The 17,075-nt window shown below is 33.7% G+C and overlaps 3 protein-coding genes across 3 annotated transcripts; all 3 read right to left on the bottom strand.

Moving 5' to 3' along the window:
• Positions 1–1,285: 1,285 nt before the first annotated feature.
• On the bottom strand, positions 1,286–5,343 carry LOC105951959 (NAD(P)-linked oxidoreductase superfamily protein). The gene is made up of 10 exons (XM_088811635.1): positions 3,938–5,343; positions 3,478–3,569; positions 3,332–3,372; positions 3,084–3,248; positions 2,975–2,997; positions 2,793–2,864; positions 2,501–2,668; positions 2,317–2,399; positions 2,166–2,228; positions 1,286–1,580 (listed from the first exon to the last, which is right to left on the bottom strand). The coding sequence occupies exons 1-10, from the start codon at positions 4,152–4,154 to the stop codon at positions 1,395–1,397; spliced, it is 1,110 nt and encodes a 369-aa protein (XP_088667761.1). The 5' UTR covers positions 4,155–5,343; the 3' UTR covers positions 1,286–1,394.
• On the bottom strand, positions 5,329–8,392 carry LOC105951958 (UDP-arabinose 4-epimerase 1). The gene is made up of 10 exons (XM_012975448.2): positions 8,268–8,392; positions 8,043–8,175; positions 7,732–7,845; positions 7,368–7,475; positions 7,177–7,268; positions 6,906–7,047; positions 6,701–6,795; positions 6,454–6,583; positions 6,022–6,166; positions 5,329–5,700 (listed from the first exon to the last, which is right to left on the bottom strand). The coding sequence occupies exons 2-10, from the start codon at positions 8,163–8,165 to the stop codon at positions 5,477–5,479; spliced, it is 1,173 nt and encodes a 390-aa protein (XP_012830902.2). The 5' UTR covers positions 8,166–8,175; positions 8,268–8,392; the 3' UTR covers positions 5,329–5,476.
• Positions 8,393–11,006: 2,614 nt separating this feature from the next.
• On the bottom strand, positions 11,007–16,630 carry LOC105951957 (Topoisomerase II-associated protein PAT1). Its single transcript, XM_012975447.2, has 5 exons — positions 16,152–16,630; positions 15,729–15,895; positions 15,101–15,157; positions 14,825–14,900; positions 11,007–13,692 (listed from the first exon to the last, which is right to left on the bottom strand). The coding sequence occupies exons 1-5, from the start codon at positions 16,213–16,215 to the stop codon at positions 11,606–11,608; spliced, it is 2,451 nt and encodes an 816-aa protein (XP_012830901.1). The 5' UTR covers positions 16,216–16,630; the 3' UTR covers positions 11,007–11,605.
• Positions 16,631–17,075: the final 445 nt, after the last annotated feature.

Below are 17,075 nucleotides of genomic sequence, written 5' to 3'. Positions count from 1 at the left end.
GGAGTAATTATATCCAATGCAACATACCCCTTTCCAAAAGAAAAGGTCCCATTTGATTTGACACAAAATTATTATTTATAAATAATAATTTAAAATCTAACTACTTTTTCTATATTCATTGCTATCTTTACATCTATTATTGGAAGCAAGTGGTTGGTTGGATAGATTATTTCAATTGATATGTAAGCTTGTAGAAAAAAAATCTAGGTACTTTCTAGAAAAAATGAAATTAAATAATTAAAGTATACATATCTATAATTAACAAATATTTTAGTTAATTTATTTAATCAAAAAAAAATTGTAAAAAAGTTAAATAAGATAAAAAAAAAACTTTAAACATTATGTGCTTATAAATTTGTGGGTTAAAGTAAAAAAATTAGTTGCAAATTCACTAAAATTCTCTAATATATAGAAGTTTTTTCGTAATTTGATCTGGACCGTAATTTACCTAGTTCTTATTTATAATAACAATAGTGAAAAAATAAGTTATAGGAGCCGCTCATTTTATTTATTTTATTTTTTTGTAATTTTTATTTTAGCCGTTCATTGGGACTTGATAGAATGTTCCAACTGCACATTCTTTACCACTTGTTTTTTGTAAAGATTCTGAAAATCATAGATGCAGCACCAATTACCAAACCACTTTTATTTATTTATTTATTTATTTATTTATTATTGGATAATATTATTCTTGATAATGACTCATTCTCTGTTTTTCATCTTCTATCTTTTTCTCTTAAATTAAATATTAAAAATAGTGTTTGCAATCAAGAAAAATATAACTTTAGAAACTACTATTTTACGAAATATTAATTTATATTAATATAAAATGAATCATTTATTTTGTGGATACGACTTGAATTGAAAAAAATGTTGAAATAATAATATTATGTCATCTACATATATTCTCTCTATAAAAGAATTTATTTATATTTTTTATGACCTCATTTTAATATTTAAAAAACTAATTGAATTATATATGTTTTTCTTTACTAATTTTTTTTATAGTTTATCACAAAAAAAATTATAAGAATATTTACATTCAATAAATAAAAGATTTCGTTAAAGTTAACTAAATTATATACCAAAGGACAATATGAGGGACTAAAGTGAAACTAAAAATTAAAATGAGGGACTATTAGCGAGATTTGACTGATTAATTATATATTTAATGATTTTCTTTATATATATATATATATATATATATATATATATATATATATATATATATATATATATATATATATATAACAAAAAGAAATAAAGAAATTAAAAAACCAGCACGTTTAACACAAAAATATTATTGAAATAATCAAGATTCACACTATACAGTATACTAACATATACCTTAGTTGTATATAATTCATACTATAATATAAGGCTTTGTATAAACTTTATAACTTCTCAACTGGAAAACCAACGACTGGTTTTACTTGTGATGCCATTGATCTCAGCTCTTCGACTTCGTCGTTGCTAAGTGTCCATCCCACCGCACCGGCGAATTCTTGTGCTTGTTCCGCATTGCGGGCCCCCGGGATCGGGACCACGTTTTCTTGAGCAACGAGCCAGTTTAAGACAACCTATTCATGTCAAAAAAAATAAAATAAAAAAATAAATAAATCATTGAATGTTTTTAATGTCCAACAATTGGCATTTATGATTAACATATGGATTCCAATTAAGACAGTTAGGACTTTGTCGTGCGTATAGGCAGTGACACAACCAGCATAGGGCTAAGGGGGCCATGGCCCCCCTCCACTTTGTCGAAAGTTTACTGTTCGATATAGAAATTTGTTTTGTTTCTTCCTACTAGTGTAGATATTATCACCCCGACTAGAAAATTTTGGCTCAGCCAAGGTGTAGATGTAACAAATTCAATTATAGAGTTAATTGCATTAGTACTCCTCTAAAATACTAATTAACACACTACCCCCTAAAATGGTGGGTTCTTATAGCGTAGTTTGCTAATAAAATTGAATCATAGTGGGTTTTTGACAACTAGAGTAAACATGGGGGTGGTAAATGCAATAAAACCCTCGAATACAACGACGAATTTGCAGAGATATTAGCCGACTAGAAGTATTTCTTGCAATATACATTGAAAGAAACAAATACTATGAAGCAACTTAAACTGAAAAATAAGGTAGTGTTTCGAAAGAACGAACCTGAGTTGGGGTTTTGCCGTAGCCTTCGCCAATCTCCTTTATCCGGTTTATTAGAGGTTGTAGCTGCCAAAATAAAATAAAATAAAATAAAATATAATTCGGTGGTAAACTCGTAAGTAGAATTAGTTCTCTTTTCACTAAAAGCACTTACTTTAGTCATGAATTCGGGGGTGTAAATACTTCTTCTAGGACCGGTCGGAGTGTTATTTGGAGTATACTTCCCCGTAAGTGCACCTGAATAATACCAGAATTAATCTAAATTGTCTCGAGTATATTCATTAGACATTTTTAAAAGGAATTAAAAAAATAAATAAATAAAGAGCTAGGATTTTCACCTTGAGCAAGTGGCGAATATGCAATTAAGGTGATACCGAGTTCATCACAGGTCAATTTGACACCGTTTTCCTCGGGGAGTCGATATATCAGACTGTAGTTTACTTGGTTTGAAGCCAAAGGTATACCTCTCTTTTTCAGTTGATTGTATGCTTCACGGAGACGCTTCTCTAAATAACCATAAATCATTTCAAATTTACGAAATCTCTTCTTTTTTTTTAATATATTTTAAAATAGAGAATTATTTATTAAGTGCATATATCTTCATTTAAAGAAAAATGGCAAGAAATTTACCGCTGTAGTTTGATACTCCAACAGCTTTCACGAGACCTTGCTCCACAGCATCTGCTAGACCGTCGATGTATCCTGGAATAAAACAAATGATCCCAGATTTTGCTAACCCCCTCTTCAAATTTAAATAAGCATATATATATATATATATGAACAAGATGAAAATTGAAATACTTATCGACAACCTTCGTTTCCCCATATTCCTGGCCTGAAAGATTTACGTAATGACAAATCGATCAATATGAATTTTGGGATTAAATTATGTACAAAAAAGAAATTGATAGTCTCACATACCAATGGAGCTGATATAAGTCAACACAAGATAATTCGAGACGAGATAAAGAATCTTTGAGAGCAGAAATAACACTCTCTCGACCGATTCTCCATGGTAAAGCTGCATATTTGGTAGCTACAGCTACCTCAAAATCGGGATCCCTTTCTTTCCTTTCTTTGATGAATCTAATTATTTACGATAGCTTTTAATTAAAATTAATAAAAAAAAGTAAGGAAAAGTGCGCTTTACGAATATGGTCAATGATTACCTTCCAAGTAGTGTTTCGGAACTGATAGCACCGAACGACATCTGCAAGAATATGATATGATTTTTACTTTTTTTCATACAATATTTAATATTATTGTTGATTAAAATGTATTGAAGCAAAATAAATTAAAAAAAAAAAATTCCTACCCGTGAGCCATAAACCTCTGCAGTATCGAAGAATGTTATACCACCGTCGATGCTGGCATCGAAAGCTGACTTTGCAGCCTTCAATTTCCTGTCTGAAATCGAACATAATTCAAGAAAATCGATTATTTTTTTTATTTTTTATGTTGGCAATCTAATTACCCGAATCATGACGGCATTAATCACGAGTGAATTTATATATATAATAAATTAAAACACCCTAGACAAACATGTAACATTAATGATTCTTTCAACACTTCATCGGAAAATCGAAAAAAACAAAAACAAACAAACAAGCCTTGTAATAGCAACATCAATGTGTTTTCATTCCATTACCAGCTCTTCTCTAGCAAATTAAACTATAATTAATTCAATTGCCATGCTTTCACACACACACACACACACAGAAATAAAAAATTGAAACACTGAAAAGAAAATTGGAGTGGGGAGAAATGTAATTTACCATCCCAATTGAAATTATTCCAATAGCTGGTGTCGCCCCACGACCAAGCTCCAAGCCCTAGCTTCGTCACCTTCAACTCCGAACCGCCCAATTTCACCTTCCCCTCATCGGTTGTCTTCACGGAAACGCCGCCCTGCTCAGAAGCAACTGCTCTAACTGCACGAACTTTACTCCCGCTAAAAGCAGAGAAGCAAGCGCTGCTCAAATGCAAAGCCATTGATTTTTCCCCCAAATTTACCCGATATTAATTTCTGCAAAAATTCCTGTATATATATATATATGGAGGGAAATTGAAGCAACGAGTTCTCGATTCATGTGCGTAAGTGCTGCTGAAATATGGTCCATCCATGGAAGCGAACTGATAATTGATAGTGATGGAGATATGGTTCTGGTTTTGAACACGTATGCTTTGGTTTCTGATTATAGCTAATGGAAGACATTACCTTTTTCAAGCTTTAATTCTAACTTAACTCAAAATGGATTTTCTCTTCTTTATTTAATGTTTGTGTTTTATATATATTATATTTCGAATACGTTTTGTGTCTGACGCTCGAGGACACCTCACGGATAAAAAAAGAAAATGGGACCGTTTTGCAATTTTTGAAAAGTTAGAAATATATATGTGTAGCAAATTTTCAAATATTTTTGTTGATTCCCTGACTATTTACACAATTGAAAGTTAGATGTTACATCTGATTATTTATATCGAGTGAATTTAAATCGTATGTTTGATTAAATAATTAACCACTGAGTACACATACACATAGGTGTGTGTGTGTCATTATGTTCAGATGCACGATTCAAATTTATCCAATATAAATAACCAGGTGTAGCTTCTAATTTCTCGTCCACTATTTGATAATTAAGAATAACTCTCTCTCTCTCTCTGTATGTTTTTTTGCAACATTCTAGACTACCTTGTATTTTTCACGAAATTCTGAATTAAACTGAATGGAAATCGACTACGCTGTTTGTGTAGTTGATTAAAATATTAAAATGTATTCGGACTTAAAAACAATAAATCGACTTTAAAAGAAGCATAGTTGATTTATTAATCGACCATTGTCGATTACACAAACTGTTGCATATCAATACTAAACTCGATGGCTGAAAAACCATAATGTATTGGATGGGATGGGAGAAGCTCTGCCGCATAATGCGTTGGTCGGGTAGGCAGATGAGGAACTTGCATTTTTACGAGAGGAGGGCTATTTCAATTCCGGGTGTATGGTGGAGGTGTTTGATATCCAGACGGTGGTGCTTCGGCGGCGCTGGATATGTTTTGATATTCTTAAAAGTTAAAAAGTAAAACTTATGAAGACAATAGGAATATGCTATAATAACAGCATGAACAAAGCCATTTGCAAGTGTATGTAACTCTGCTACCAAACTTGAATTAAATTTGTCCTTCTATTTGCAAAAAACACCAACTCCCTTCAGAACAATTAATTCTTATGTTTTTATCAAAAAAAAAAAAGCTATCTGATTTGTGAAAATAATAATAATTATAAAAAAAAAAAAAAAAAAAAAAAAAGTAAATTAATTTTCATAACCATTTATATGTGCCTTTTGCCATCTCCAAGCAACAGCCAAACTCTCTTGAAGATTAGTATATTTAGCTTTCCAATTGAGTTCATTAAATATCTTCGAAGGATCACTGTAAACTTCGGCATAGTCGCCGGCGCGTCGGTCTAGGTAATCCACCTTTATGTTCACACCCGTCGCCTTTTTACACGCCTCCACAAATTCTTTCACCGAACTACCTGCACATTCAAACGTTGATCAAAACACTCGTTAACACAATCATGTAACGAATTGTGTATTAGGCTTCCTCTAGTCCAATTACACAATTGACTCCTCATCTAATTCTGGCAACCAAACGAGGTCTAAGTATATTTTTCAATTTAAAAAATAAAAGTTGAATCGCCCTCGAATAACTAATAACCAATCCGTTGATTGTGGATCGGGCCCAGATCGTCAGATTTGGCCCGAAAGAAAATCCGACAACATAGTTGTCACGTTTAAAAACAATTTTGATGGTGTCTTTATATTTAAGAAAAAAATATTTAAAAAAAAAAACGGACCTTTTCCGGTGCCAACGTTGTAAATGCCGACTTTTCCGGGCTTGGCATGGGCCAAAGCTTTGACATGTGCATCTATTAGATCAGTTACATCAATGTAGTCTCTTACACAAGTTCCATCTTTAGTGCCATAATCAGTTCCTCTAACCTGCAAACCACAATTATACATACATATATATATATATATATACAGTTAAACATCTATAAATTAATACGGTCGGGATTAGGGAAATTCTATTAATTTTTAACAAATTATTAAATCATCCAATTAATAATAATTTAACACGTTTTCACCGAGTCGGGACCGGGAGAAACTATTATTTAATCGATGTTATTAATTTATCGAGATTCTAATGTATATATATTTGAAATCATGAATCTTTTATGTAAATAATTTCATTAAATAATAATAACACAATAGAAAAAAAAATGTACCTTTAGTCCAGGAATAATTCCTCTGGCTGCATCAAAACAAGCACCGGATATTCGTCCTTGTTCCCGAAGCTCGGGCCGTGGAGCTTCTCCTAACCGTCCATCGGGATCCGATCCAATCACGTTGAAGTACCTAAATTTTAATTATTTTAATTATATATTTAGACACGGTTATTTAACGCACACATACATGTGGATGTGTGTGTGTGTTTAATTTAAAAAAAAATAAAAAAAGGTGAAATTTAGTAACCTTAAAATCATGACAGCCATGTTTGATGTCTTTGAGTAGTCAATTATGATATCCTCTGCCATTTTCTTGGCTTTGCCATATGGATTTATTGGTAGCTAAACTTTGCAAAATAAATTAAATTAAATTAATTAATAAATAAGTAAATATATCAAAATTATATATATTTCATATTCCCTAAATTTGCTTCAAAAAAAAAAAGGATTACTTGTGTAGTGTTTTCTACGATCGGCATTGTTTTCGGTTCTCCGTAAGTGGCGCAAGTGCTCGAATATATCAAAGTTTTTACGCCATGCGCCGCCATTGCCTTCACGATTATCAACGTGTTTGAAGTAATGTTGTGATAATACCTGCATATATATTTATTAATTGAATCAACGAAGATGCTCGATAAAATAATTTATTTATTTCGCAAATAAATTGCAATTTAATTTTCCTCGTTTCAAAATTCTTGATCCGAAATGACAGAGTAAGCGTACCTTAGAGGTTCAGCTGTGCTTTCGCCAACGTACGCAACAGCGGCGAAATGCATAACGGCATCAAATGCGTTCTCCGAAAATATTTTGTTTACCTTAAATTAAAAGGCTAAGAAAAAATCCTCTGTTTTTCTTTTTTTTTTTATAAAAAAAAAATAATAATAAAATAAAATTAAATAAATAAAAAAGGATACAGATGCAGCATCTCCTAAATCAGCATATATAAACTGAAGTCTTCCTGCCTCTGGAAAATTTTCTTGCAAGATTTTAACCGCTCCCATATTCCCTCGTGAAAGATTGTCCTGTCGATAAATACGCAATTGCAAAAATTCTGAATACGATAAATTAATAACCTCGCTTAAATAATAGTTTATTCCGGTCCCAATTCGGTAAAAGCCTACTAAGTTATTAGTTCGATAATTTAATTTTCACTAAATTAATATAATTCTGCTAGTCCTGGTTGTATTAATTTATAGAGGTTTAACAGTATACGAAAAAATAAATTGTTTTTTACATATGTATGTATTTATATATATGTGTAACAAAAAAATGACGTACCACGATAGTAACACGATATTTGTCTTTAAGAAGTCGAAGAACTGCATGAGAACCGATGTAGCCTGCGCCTCCCGTCACTAAGACGTGTCTTACCCCTTCCTCGTGCTCGGAAAACTTGACACGCGTAAAAATTAAAATTGATTAAAATGTTTCTTATTTTCTTTTTTTTTCAAGAAAAATGCATCGAGGGGTCTCGTTTTTTTCTCTTTTTTTTTGTTCTTGCCTTGGCTACTAATAGAAATCGACATATATTTTATTACACAATGTGAAGACGAAAAAACGAAGAACATAATATATATATATATATATACCTTGGTAGAAACATAAGTAGAAGGTGACCTCTTAATCATGAAAATTAAGAGTGCACTAAGTGCAGCTGCTAATACGATTTTCTTCGTCAAATTGCTCCGCCTCTTCGTCTCCATGTAATCCATATATATAACCCTGTAATCGAACCGTACCAAACATCGAATAAAAATTCAATTGTTTTAATTAATTAATCATCGATGTATCGGACCAACCAAACGAGACCTTACCGTTTCTTGAACGAAAAAATGGACTAATTTGTAGCAAGTTTCTTGGTGTGATTAATTAATCAATCAGTATTCTGCCCAATGTAAATAAATAAATTAAATTAAATTAAAAAAATATTCTATAAATATTGTCATATAATCCGATTCAAATTCATCCCGAAAAAGAAAAAAATTGAAAGTAAAATCGATTAATCAAATATTTCTATAATAAATTAAAGTAATTCATGATTGACAGCACAGAAGATACATGTAATAATAAAAACAGAATCGAATTTCGCAAATTCAGCAGTTTTGTAATAAATCAAAAAATACTAATTATATACATATACAAAATAAACTGATGATCAAGAAAACCACTAAGAACAGAAGATCCAACCAAAACAAAATAATTTTTTTTTAATAAATTGTTCTAGAAATCATCGTACAAAACAAAAACCCAGATCACAGCTGATTAAGAAATTTGTCAATTGATGAATCAAAAGAAAAAAATTTACTTGTGTCGAGATTTGCATGAAATGGTCATAAGAAAAGGCAGGAAAATATTATATTATTATATATGAAGAGAGAGAGAGAGAGAGAGAGAGAGAGAGAGAGAGAGAGAGAGAGAGAGAAGTTATTACCCAATAAAGAAGAAGAACAAATGGTGAGGAGTACCTGCAGTTCTGGTGGTGGATATATATAATGAAGACCAAAAGACAGACAAGAATTAATATTAATTAATTAATATTCAACACTTTTATTGTCAAACGCCTGTAATAAAACGGATTCTCTCTCTCTCTCTCTCTCTCTCTCTCTCTCTCTCTCTCTCTCTCTCTCTTTGTTTCTCTCTCTAAATAAATATATATGTTGACAAATGTAAATTGTGGAGAAGGTGTGAAGGGGAAAGAGTGTGAATTGTGAAAGATTTAAGAATATATATATATATATGTGTGTGTGTGTGTGTGTGTGTGTGTGTTGAGAATTGTGAAGGAAGTAAAGTGGGAGGATTAATGAAAGGCATGAAATTAGGAGATTATAACATGAAATTACTAATCTTAACACGCAAATATTGCCATGCATTCTTCTTTCTTGCTTCTTCACTGTGTGTTTTTAGTGTGTGTGAGAGAGAGAGAGTTGGAAAAGGTCTAACTATTAACTAATATTGTAAATCTCCAAATTCAATGCACTTTCTTTTTGGATTTTTCTCTTCTCTCTCTAGGATTTTTTTTTTTTTTTTTAAATTCGGATTTTCGATTTGGAAGGGACATGAATTGATGTTTTACGTGTTACATATTAGAGGTGGAAATCGGGTTAATCGAAATTAGAATTTTTGGGATAAAAAAAAATTTGCGTTTTTTTGGAAGTGAAAAACTAATTTCAGCCTCGTTACAAAAAGATTAAAGAAAATCAGAAATCAAAAAATTGCCGGAATTGGAGTGATGAAAAAATGTCCATAATTGGAAATTTTCAAATCGAAATCAGATATTTAATTTATAATACATAGTAATATAGAATTTAGAAATTAAAATTTGCCAATTGGATATTTTGGAAATTTAGAATTTTATTGAGAGATTAGTCGAAGTCGTCAAACTAAGATATTTGACCATAAGCATCTACACATACTGAAATGAAAATGTGTGTTTTTTCATGTAAATCAATATCTTAAATACCATGAGATTATTATAAATATATTAATTTGTTTTAATACTAATAATTGTGACGTAATAATAGAAAAGGTTGACTTAGCCTACTAAATAAATAAATATGTATGTTTATTTGCTTGAAGATGACATAACGTGGAAACGTGCAACTTCCCTTGTCGGCTTATTCTCACATTACTTTATTTCAATTTTGGTTTACTAATTATTATTTATTTAATTTTATCTTTTATTTGTTATTAATCGTTGTTTTTTATAAAAAGTCAAACATTTCATTGCCTTCGTAAGGCTGTCAGTCAACGCAGACGGTTCCTTCCATTTTTTTTGTTCAAATCTTTTTTTTCTATGGTATACATTTTACTCTTTTAAAATAATAATTAGTAAACCAAATATATTAATTAATAATTTCATTTAAAAATTATTAATTAAAGTGGATGCTCTTGCATGCTTATTTATAGTTTCATTTAGAAATTAATAATCTTCAATGTTGTACAAAAACAGGTTAATTGTCATCATTCATTGTTATGTTATTTAGGGTAAATTACGACAACCGCTGAGATACAGTTAATTTATTTAAAAAAAATCCTCTTATTTGGATAATTACATCTACTCCAACTATGATTTTTTCTTACACCTCCCTCCTTATAAGGAATCAAATTCAATATAATCTAGATTTCGTGGAATGTGCTCAAGTTTGTACTCATTTTGTATAAAAATACAGTTTCTGATGCACCACAATCATATATATACAAGCCAAAAAACACATATTATAATCATCTTGGTTGAAAATGTGGAGTTCGAATGGAATAACATAGGTACAAAAGTGATAATATTCCATATAATCTCGAAGATTCCACTAAATTGAAACAGCAAGGATGGACATTTAAAAAAAATTATAGTTGAAGGGGGTAGTTATAATTACCCAAACATGAGGAGGGTTTTTGTAATTTGACCATACCTCAGTGGTGGTTGTAATTTACCCTATTATTTATTAACTCTTGAATTTAAATAAAATAAATTAATAAATAAAGTTGATCCATAGCTACTAAAAATAATTAAAAAAGAAAACAGAGCTCAACATAATAACAGAACAAAGACCAAAAAATTGCAAGAAACCAGTCACAGTGAAACACAGCTCCAAAATCTGCAGGACTAAAAAAATACACTTAGGAACACTAAATGCTACAACGAAAACCGCAGCTGAAAAGACGAACAAGAGCATAGGGTTCGTCTTCAAAACCCGTTTCCAACAAAACCTAAACAAAATAATCCTCTCTATAGACGAACAAGTTTTCGACTTTTTTTCTACAGACACTAAACACAGTAAGCCAAATTCGAGAGCGTAAACACCATAAAAAAACGTCAGCATTCTCAACGGCTTACCTGTACATTTTTCCACCCCCTTACAGTTAAAAACGTTCAACCCCGAGCGTTTACATCGAAATAAAATAAAATAAAAGCTCTCATGATATTAAAAAAAAAAACATATAAGAGCTTCCGACATAGTAATAACATAAAGACAGTTAAAATAAAAACAAACCCTTCCACAAACAACGAAAAGGGATGAGAGAACTGGTGGAAAGAGAGAGAAGGAAACCTTAGTCGGCGTTAAAATTCCGCCCTAAAGATACACACCTCGGTGTCTGTGCTTCAATCTTTGTGCTGTGACATACAATAAAGCTTCTACGGATCAACCTTTTTTTTTCAGCCTCGTACAGACTCGGGATTTATTTGTCCACTACTTCCACCATGAGCATTAAATCCAGTAACAGGCATCGATCTTTGAGCAAAATTCAGCAACAATTTCTTCTGGCTCTCGTCAGTGTGTGGCAGACTAGCACGTAGAAGCTCAACTGGCATTTCCCTACTCACAGCTCTAGCCGCCTCCGAATCAATCGACTCTGCATTCGGTGCATTCTGAGCAATTATAGACTGCACTATACTATCATATTTGCTCACGCAGTACTTTGTCAAAAGACCGAAAAATGCATCAAACGAAGCCTGCCAAAGAGCAGGATTAGGAATGCTGAAGTTGCTGCCAAACGGAGGATCTCTCAATAGGACAGTTGCTCTTTCCAGAACGGATTTTAAGATGACCGAGGCACCATCTCCGGCGGGGCTACCCACCGGACGAAGCGGCGGTTGTTCGGAGGAACACACCACAGCGGCAAGACAAGCACTGAGCGAATTGAGATCCATTCCACTAACACATAGAGAGACCGTTTTAGCAAGGCTGTTAATGGTGGTTGCTGCTTCTGGGTCGGAAGGTAGGCCCCCAAACAGAAACCTTAAATGGCGAAATATAGCCATGCAAACTATCCGAGTTAGCTCGCTGCCAGGTAGAAGAAGCTGAAGAAACTTCGAGATCAGTTTCCGGCCTTTGGAAAGGGAAACTATACGTAAAAAGACTATATCGTCCTTCGGTGACAGCCCGACAGAGTTTCCACTTTTGCCGAGGGGGTCCACCAGCTGTAGAGAAGCGGCTAAGCCTTCTAAGAGAAGATGACGTTTGCGTCTGAGCTGGCTTCCACCGTCTTGGGGTTGAGTGAACTGTAAGAGGCGATCAATGTCATCCACATCGAGAAGAAGACAAAGCCCATCTTCCACTGTTATCCTTGCTGCAAGCATTGGTTCCTTTTCCAAAGGCCTCTCAGATGACTTCGGATCAGAGTTTCCATCTCCACAAGCGGATGGAGGAGGATTAACTTCAAGAAGTGTGTGGGGCCTACGTATCGAGGAAAAACAAACCCTTCCAAGAGAATCCACATGGAGATGGGGCTGCGATTCAGTACTGTTACGCGATCGGGAAGATTGTTCCTTCTGGTGGGATGGGCAAAACCGATACCTTGACCTTGTTTCAGCAGACTTCTTAGCAAGACTGGCTTGGTGGTAATAATCGTCCACGTAAGGGTCATTGCCGTGGTTTGAAGCATGCTGCATTTTCAGAATACTCTCGATTTCTTCAGCAGTCATGTACTTTGATCTGAATTGCGGCAGATTACTGTCGCTCCTCTGGCTGCTAGCATCGGAACTTTGGTTGGAAAACCGCACAGAGTGTCTACCTTTCTGCGCTGATTTAGGTTTCGGTTCTCTCTTATCGGTTAATCCATATTTATTGAAATGTGAAGGTGAAGGAAAGGTATTAAATATCTGAGATTGCATTGCTGAAAAATGGGCTAATGACGGGTTAAATGAAATGTGCCCTCTCTGTTGTTGTTGCGACAGCAGCTGCTGCGATGGCAATAACCCATTTTGATACTGGTGCTGCAATACATTGTTCAAGAGAAGAGTATGATCCCCATGGAGAACACCAGCATGGCTGCTCCATTGATTTTGAAGTCGATTGTGGTGAGAGATATTAGGCGAGGTTAGACGTGACATGTTTGTATTGTAATGGTACCCACGAGGCAAGCCAGACAAATTGAGAGTAGAGTTAGTTAACGAAGGGTTATTTGGTGCAGAGAAAGGCGACTGGGGTCCACCAGAAAGGGTTGACAAATTAAGATGATGAGAATTATTCGGTGAAGCTTGTTGGGAACCTGGTGGAGGAAAGGAAGTGAAAGATGACTTTGGCACTAAAATAGGCTCACTATTGAAGTGTTGTAGCTGCGGTTGCTGCTCAGGGTACGATGATGTTCTGTATAACGGTTTTGATTCTTGAAGATACATTTGAGAGAGATGGGGCTGTGATGACCATCTCTTATTTTCCTCATAGCATTCCGAATCAGACATGTGGTGCTCATGCCAATCAGGACAATCTGCCTCTCGTGCCCATTCTGTAGCCGATGAACCTGAATTGAATTCATGTTAATCATAGTGCCACCAAGTAAATCATAAAGGAAAAGGACAAAGAGGAAAATGAGTTGAAAATTATCTGAAAATCAAAGCATATGGCACACAGGTAAAGCATTCCAGTTTAAATTTCTAAACGCCATGAACTTGAAGATTACCATATAAAATATTATGGGATTTGATGGCCATTAAAATAGAATGCAATCAAGTGAATGAACAGTGAAATGCATGTTACTAAGGCTTGCAAAGGTGATTGTAAATCGAATTTCACGACAAGATAATATCTAATGCTTTGCCACCTCAAGTTACCACCTTCAGTCTTTCACCTTCTAAACATCTACATTAAGATATTTAGGTTCTTTCTAGAACACTCCAAGTGAAACAGTACGCAACTGAAGCAAATGGAAATGAAAATCTGTTTGCAAATAAAACACATGGGCATAGTGCCTTTGAGTATTTATATTTAACTTGTTGGATATCACGGATAACAAGGATATTGAGCACCTTATGACAGTTGAAATTCATTCAGAGCACAATCACTATCATTTCATTAAACTGCACACATGAGCAGTTGCAAGTGCATTCCGAAAATAGGGTTACAATTGAGGTTTTGCATACAGTGTTTCATTTGAGAAACGAAATATTTTGTAGCTAATACTAGTGCATACGCTGCAAATGGGACGAGTTCTCAGTAACAGAAGGAAATACACAGGTGGACATCTAGGTGAACACGGGAGGGTGGTCCATTCTAGATTCTTGGGTAAAGACATATTGTTCTAAAACCGCAAGAGAAAAAAATTCCCATTATATATAAAACATTTAAACCACATTCTCCTCATGGGAAAGAAGGATCATGGTCCTCATTGAACTTCCCTTATATCATGAATACACTGCAGAGGTCATAGGGCAGGAAATAACTTAAGACTTTTAGTAAACCGAACGACAAGTGAGGTGCCAAGGGCTTTGGTTTTTGGCAAATGATACAATTCACAATCAAACCGGTTTTTAAACTCTCTATAATGAAAAACAAAAGGACTTACAATGACTTTAAACATAAATAGCAAGAGAGCACATAAAATAAATTTAAAAAAAAAATTATGATCCACAATTAGGAAAATCTTAAGAACTCACTTTCTCTAGAGAAAGATCCAGATCCTCGATCACCAATAACTCCAGGATGTCTGGGTCCAGTAACGACTTTGTTCAACTGCAGAAAACAAATCGATGAAAATAACTGAAAGAAAGACACCAGCAATAAAGTGATAATGACTAAACTAACGGAAAATCGGACAGACTAGTGCCCTGGAGCTCCAAGGCAGGCTCTCATTTTGTTTAAGTAGCTTTCATTTTGCTTCATTTTAGCAAAATAAAAAATACAAATTGGAAACGAGGTTAGATGCAACTCACCTTTGCAAATGTAGTAGCTAGATCATCTATATCAGATAACGATCCTAATCCTGACCCCTGAAAATAAGAACAGAAGAATAGCAGTCAATAGCAAAGAACTCCATGCTCATATTTATTAGATGAAAATTAACCTAACAAACAACTACAAATTCATTCATTTTTGTTTATTATTATAGAACAATGCACAGGCTGTAATTAAAAGCAAGCAATTTCTCCACTGTGTGAAATAACTACAAATTAGATTGAGTGCATCTTCAGAACTTCAATAATGCAACTTCTGTCTATGAAGAAACAACATACAACATTATGCTCCTGTTTGAAAAATCATGTCAGCTCACTCATAACGAAAATTTCACAAGTTATATTGGTTTAGAAGCGAAAATATGTTACGAAGCAACTGCGCGATTAAATTTCTGAACTCCCTAAATGAATCAATTGGGATAATTCTATACTGTTGTCAGCTCATATTTATCAACCGAATGATACCCATGCAACGATTAGTCAACACCCATTCCACATCCGAATAGTTTTCAAAAAGGCTGGAATCTGAAAACCCGACTTTACACCTCACATACATAGAAATGCTCTACATGTATATAAATTACGACACTTCACTTCAATAGTTTACCTCATCTTTGTCAAACAAATGATACTCATTTAACTCATCTTCCCCACTAAATCTGCCTGCATTTACGGGTACACCCTCGTCTTCATCTTCCAAACCGCCCAGTTCTACTTCATCCACCATACCTTTCCCGAAAAAGGTATACTGAGACGCATCAAACAGCACGCTATCTGCATCAATAAATCCCCCAAAAAAATTAAAAAATAAATAAATAACCTCAATTCAAACCTACATAAGGTAACCGTGGCAGAACATCATCCTCACAATAAATCAAACTAGCGCACCGCCCCAATTTATTGAACAAAAACCAAACAAAAAAAATCATGAATCTTAAGCAGAGATCGCAAATAGAAATTAAAAATAAAAAATAAACGAAACAAAAATCAGCAGCGTAAATTGATTAAGCTTGGATTTCGAGCTGCGAACCTGAAACAGAGCTGCTGGATGGGTCGAGAAATTCATTGAAATCATTTCCATCAGATCTCTCCATAATTACGAAAACAACCGCAGAAAAATGCAATTACAGCGAGATGAATTTCCCCAACCCCAACCAATCAACCCACCCACCCACCCACCCCTCCTCTTTCTAAATAGGGTTTTGAACCACCCACTGTTACACACACAGAGAGTTCAGAGAGTAAGGGAATATTTGTGCGTTTGAAGAGTTAGAGAGAGAAAGAAGAGAGAGAGAGAAGGGGGAGGGGAGGGCGGAATGAAGAGGGAATCTGTGTGTATATAAATTGTATATGATGAGAGAAAATAGGGTGGATTGCTTCCCGGAATGTGTAAGTGTGTGAGATTAGAGATAGAAAACACTGTGTGTGTGTTTTTGTGTGTGTGAGAGAAAGATAAGAGAGAGAGATTAGATTAGATTAGTACTTATTAATTAATTAATTTGTTTGGCTTTTTCTAATTTTTTTTTATTATTTATTTATTAACTGGCAGACGTAATACGGAAGAATTAACATTGACTTTTTTGATCCATGTTAGTGGTGTTGTAAATGTTGCACCCCCCACATAATTTATCAATTTTGATTTAAGCATATTCATACATTAGAAACTCGATAAACTAATAACCCTACTCAAGTAATAATTTATTCGGATCTCGACTCTGTAAAAATGTACTAAATCAATATTTTGATGAATTAATAGACTTTTGTGAGTTTCGGCTGTATTAATTTATAAAAGTTTTATTGGACATATATACGTTCGTGATATATAAATACCTACAAAATTGATCACATATGATAAGGTAAATTATTAATTTCATTGTAATGGTGGACTTCATTTTTTTATCGTGGACCTGAAATAATTTGATTTTTTGTAATGAATTATTTTACTAACTCCTAC

The sequence above is a fragment of the Erythranthe guttata genome, chromosome 13 (assembly GCF_056151865.1).
Source record: "Erythranthe guttata isolate IM_541 chromosome 13, IM_541, whole genome shotgun sequence".
Classification (NCBI taxonomy): Eukaryota; Viridiplantae; Streptophyta; class Magnoliopsida; order Lamiales; family Phrymaceae; genus Erythranthe; species Erythranthe guttata.
The sequence above is the reverse complement of the archived record's forward strand: the minus strand, read 5'-3'. Positions and strand labels throughout refer to the sequence as shown.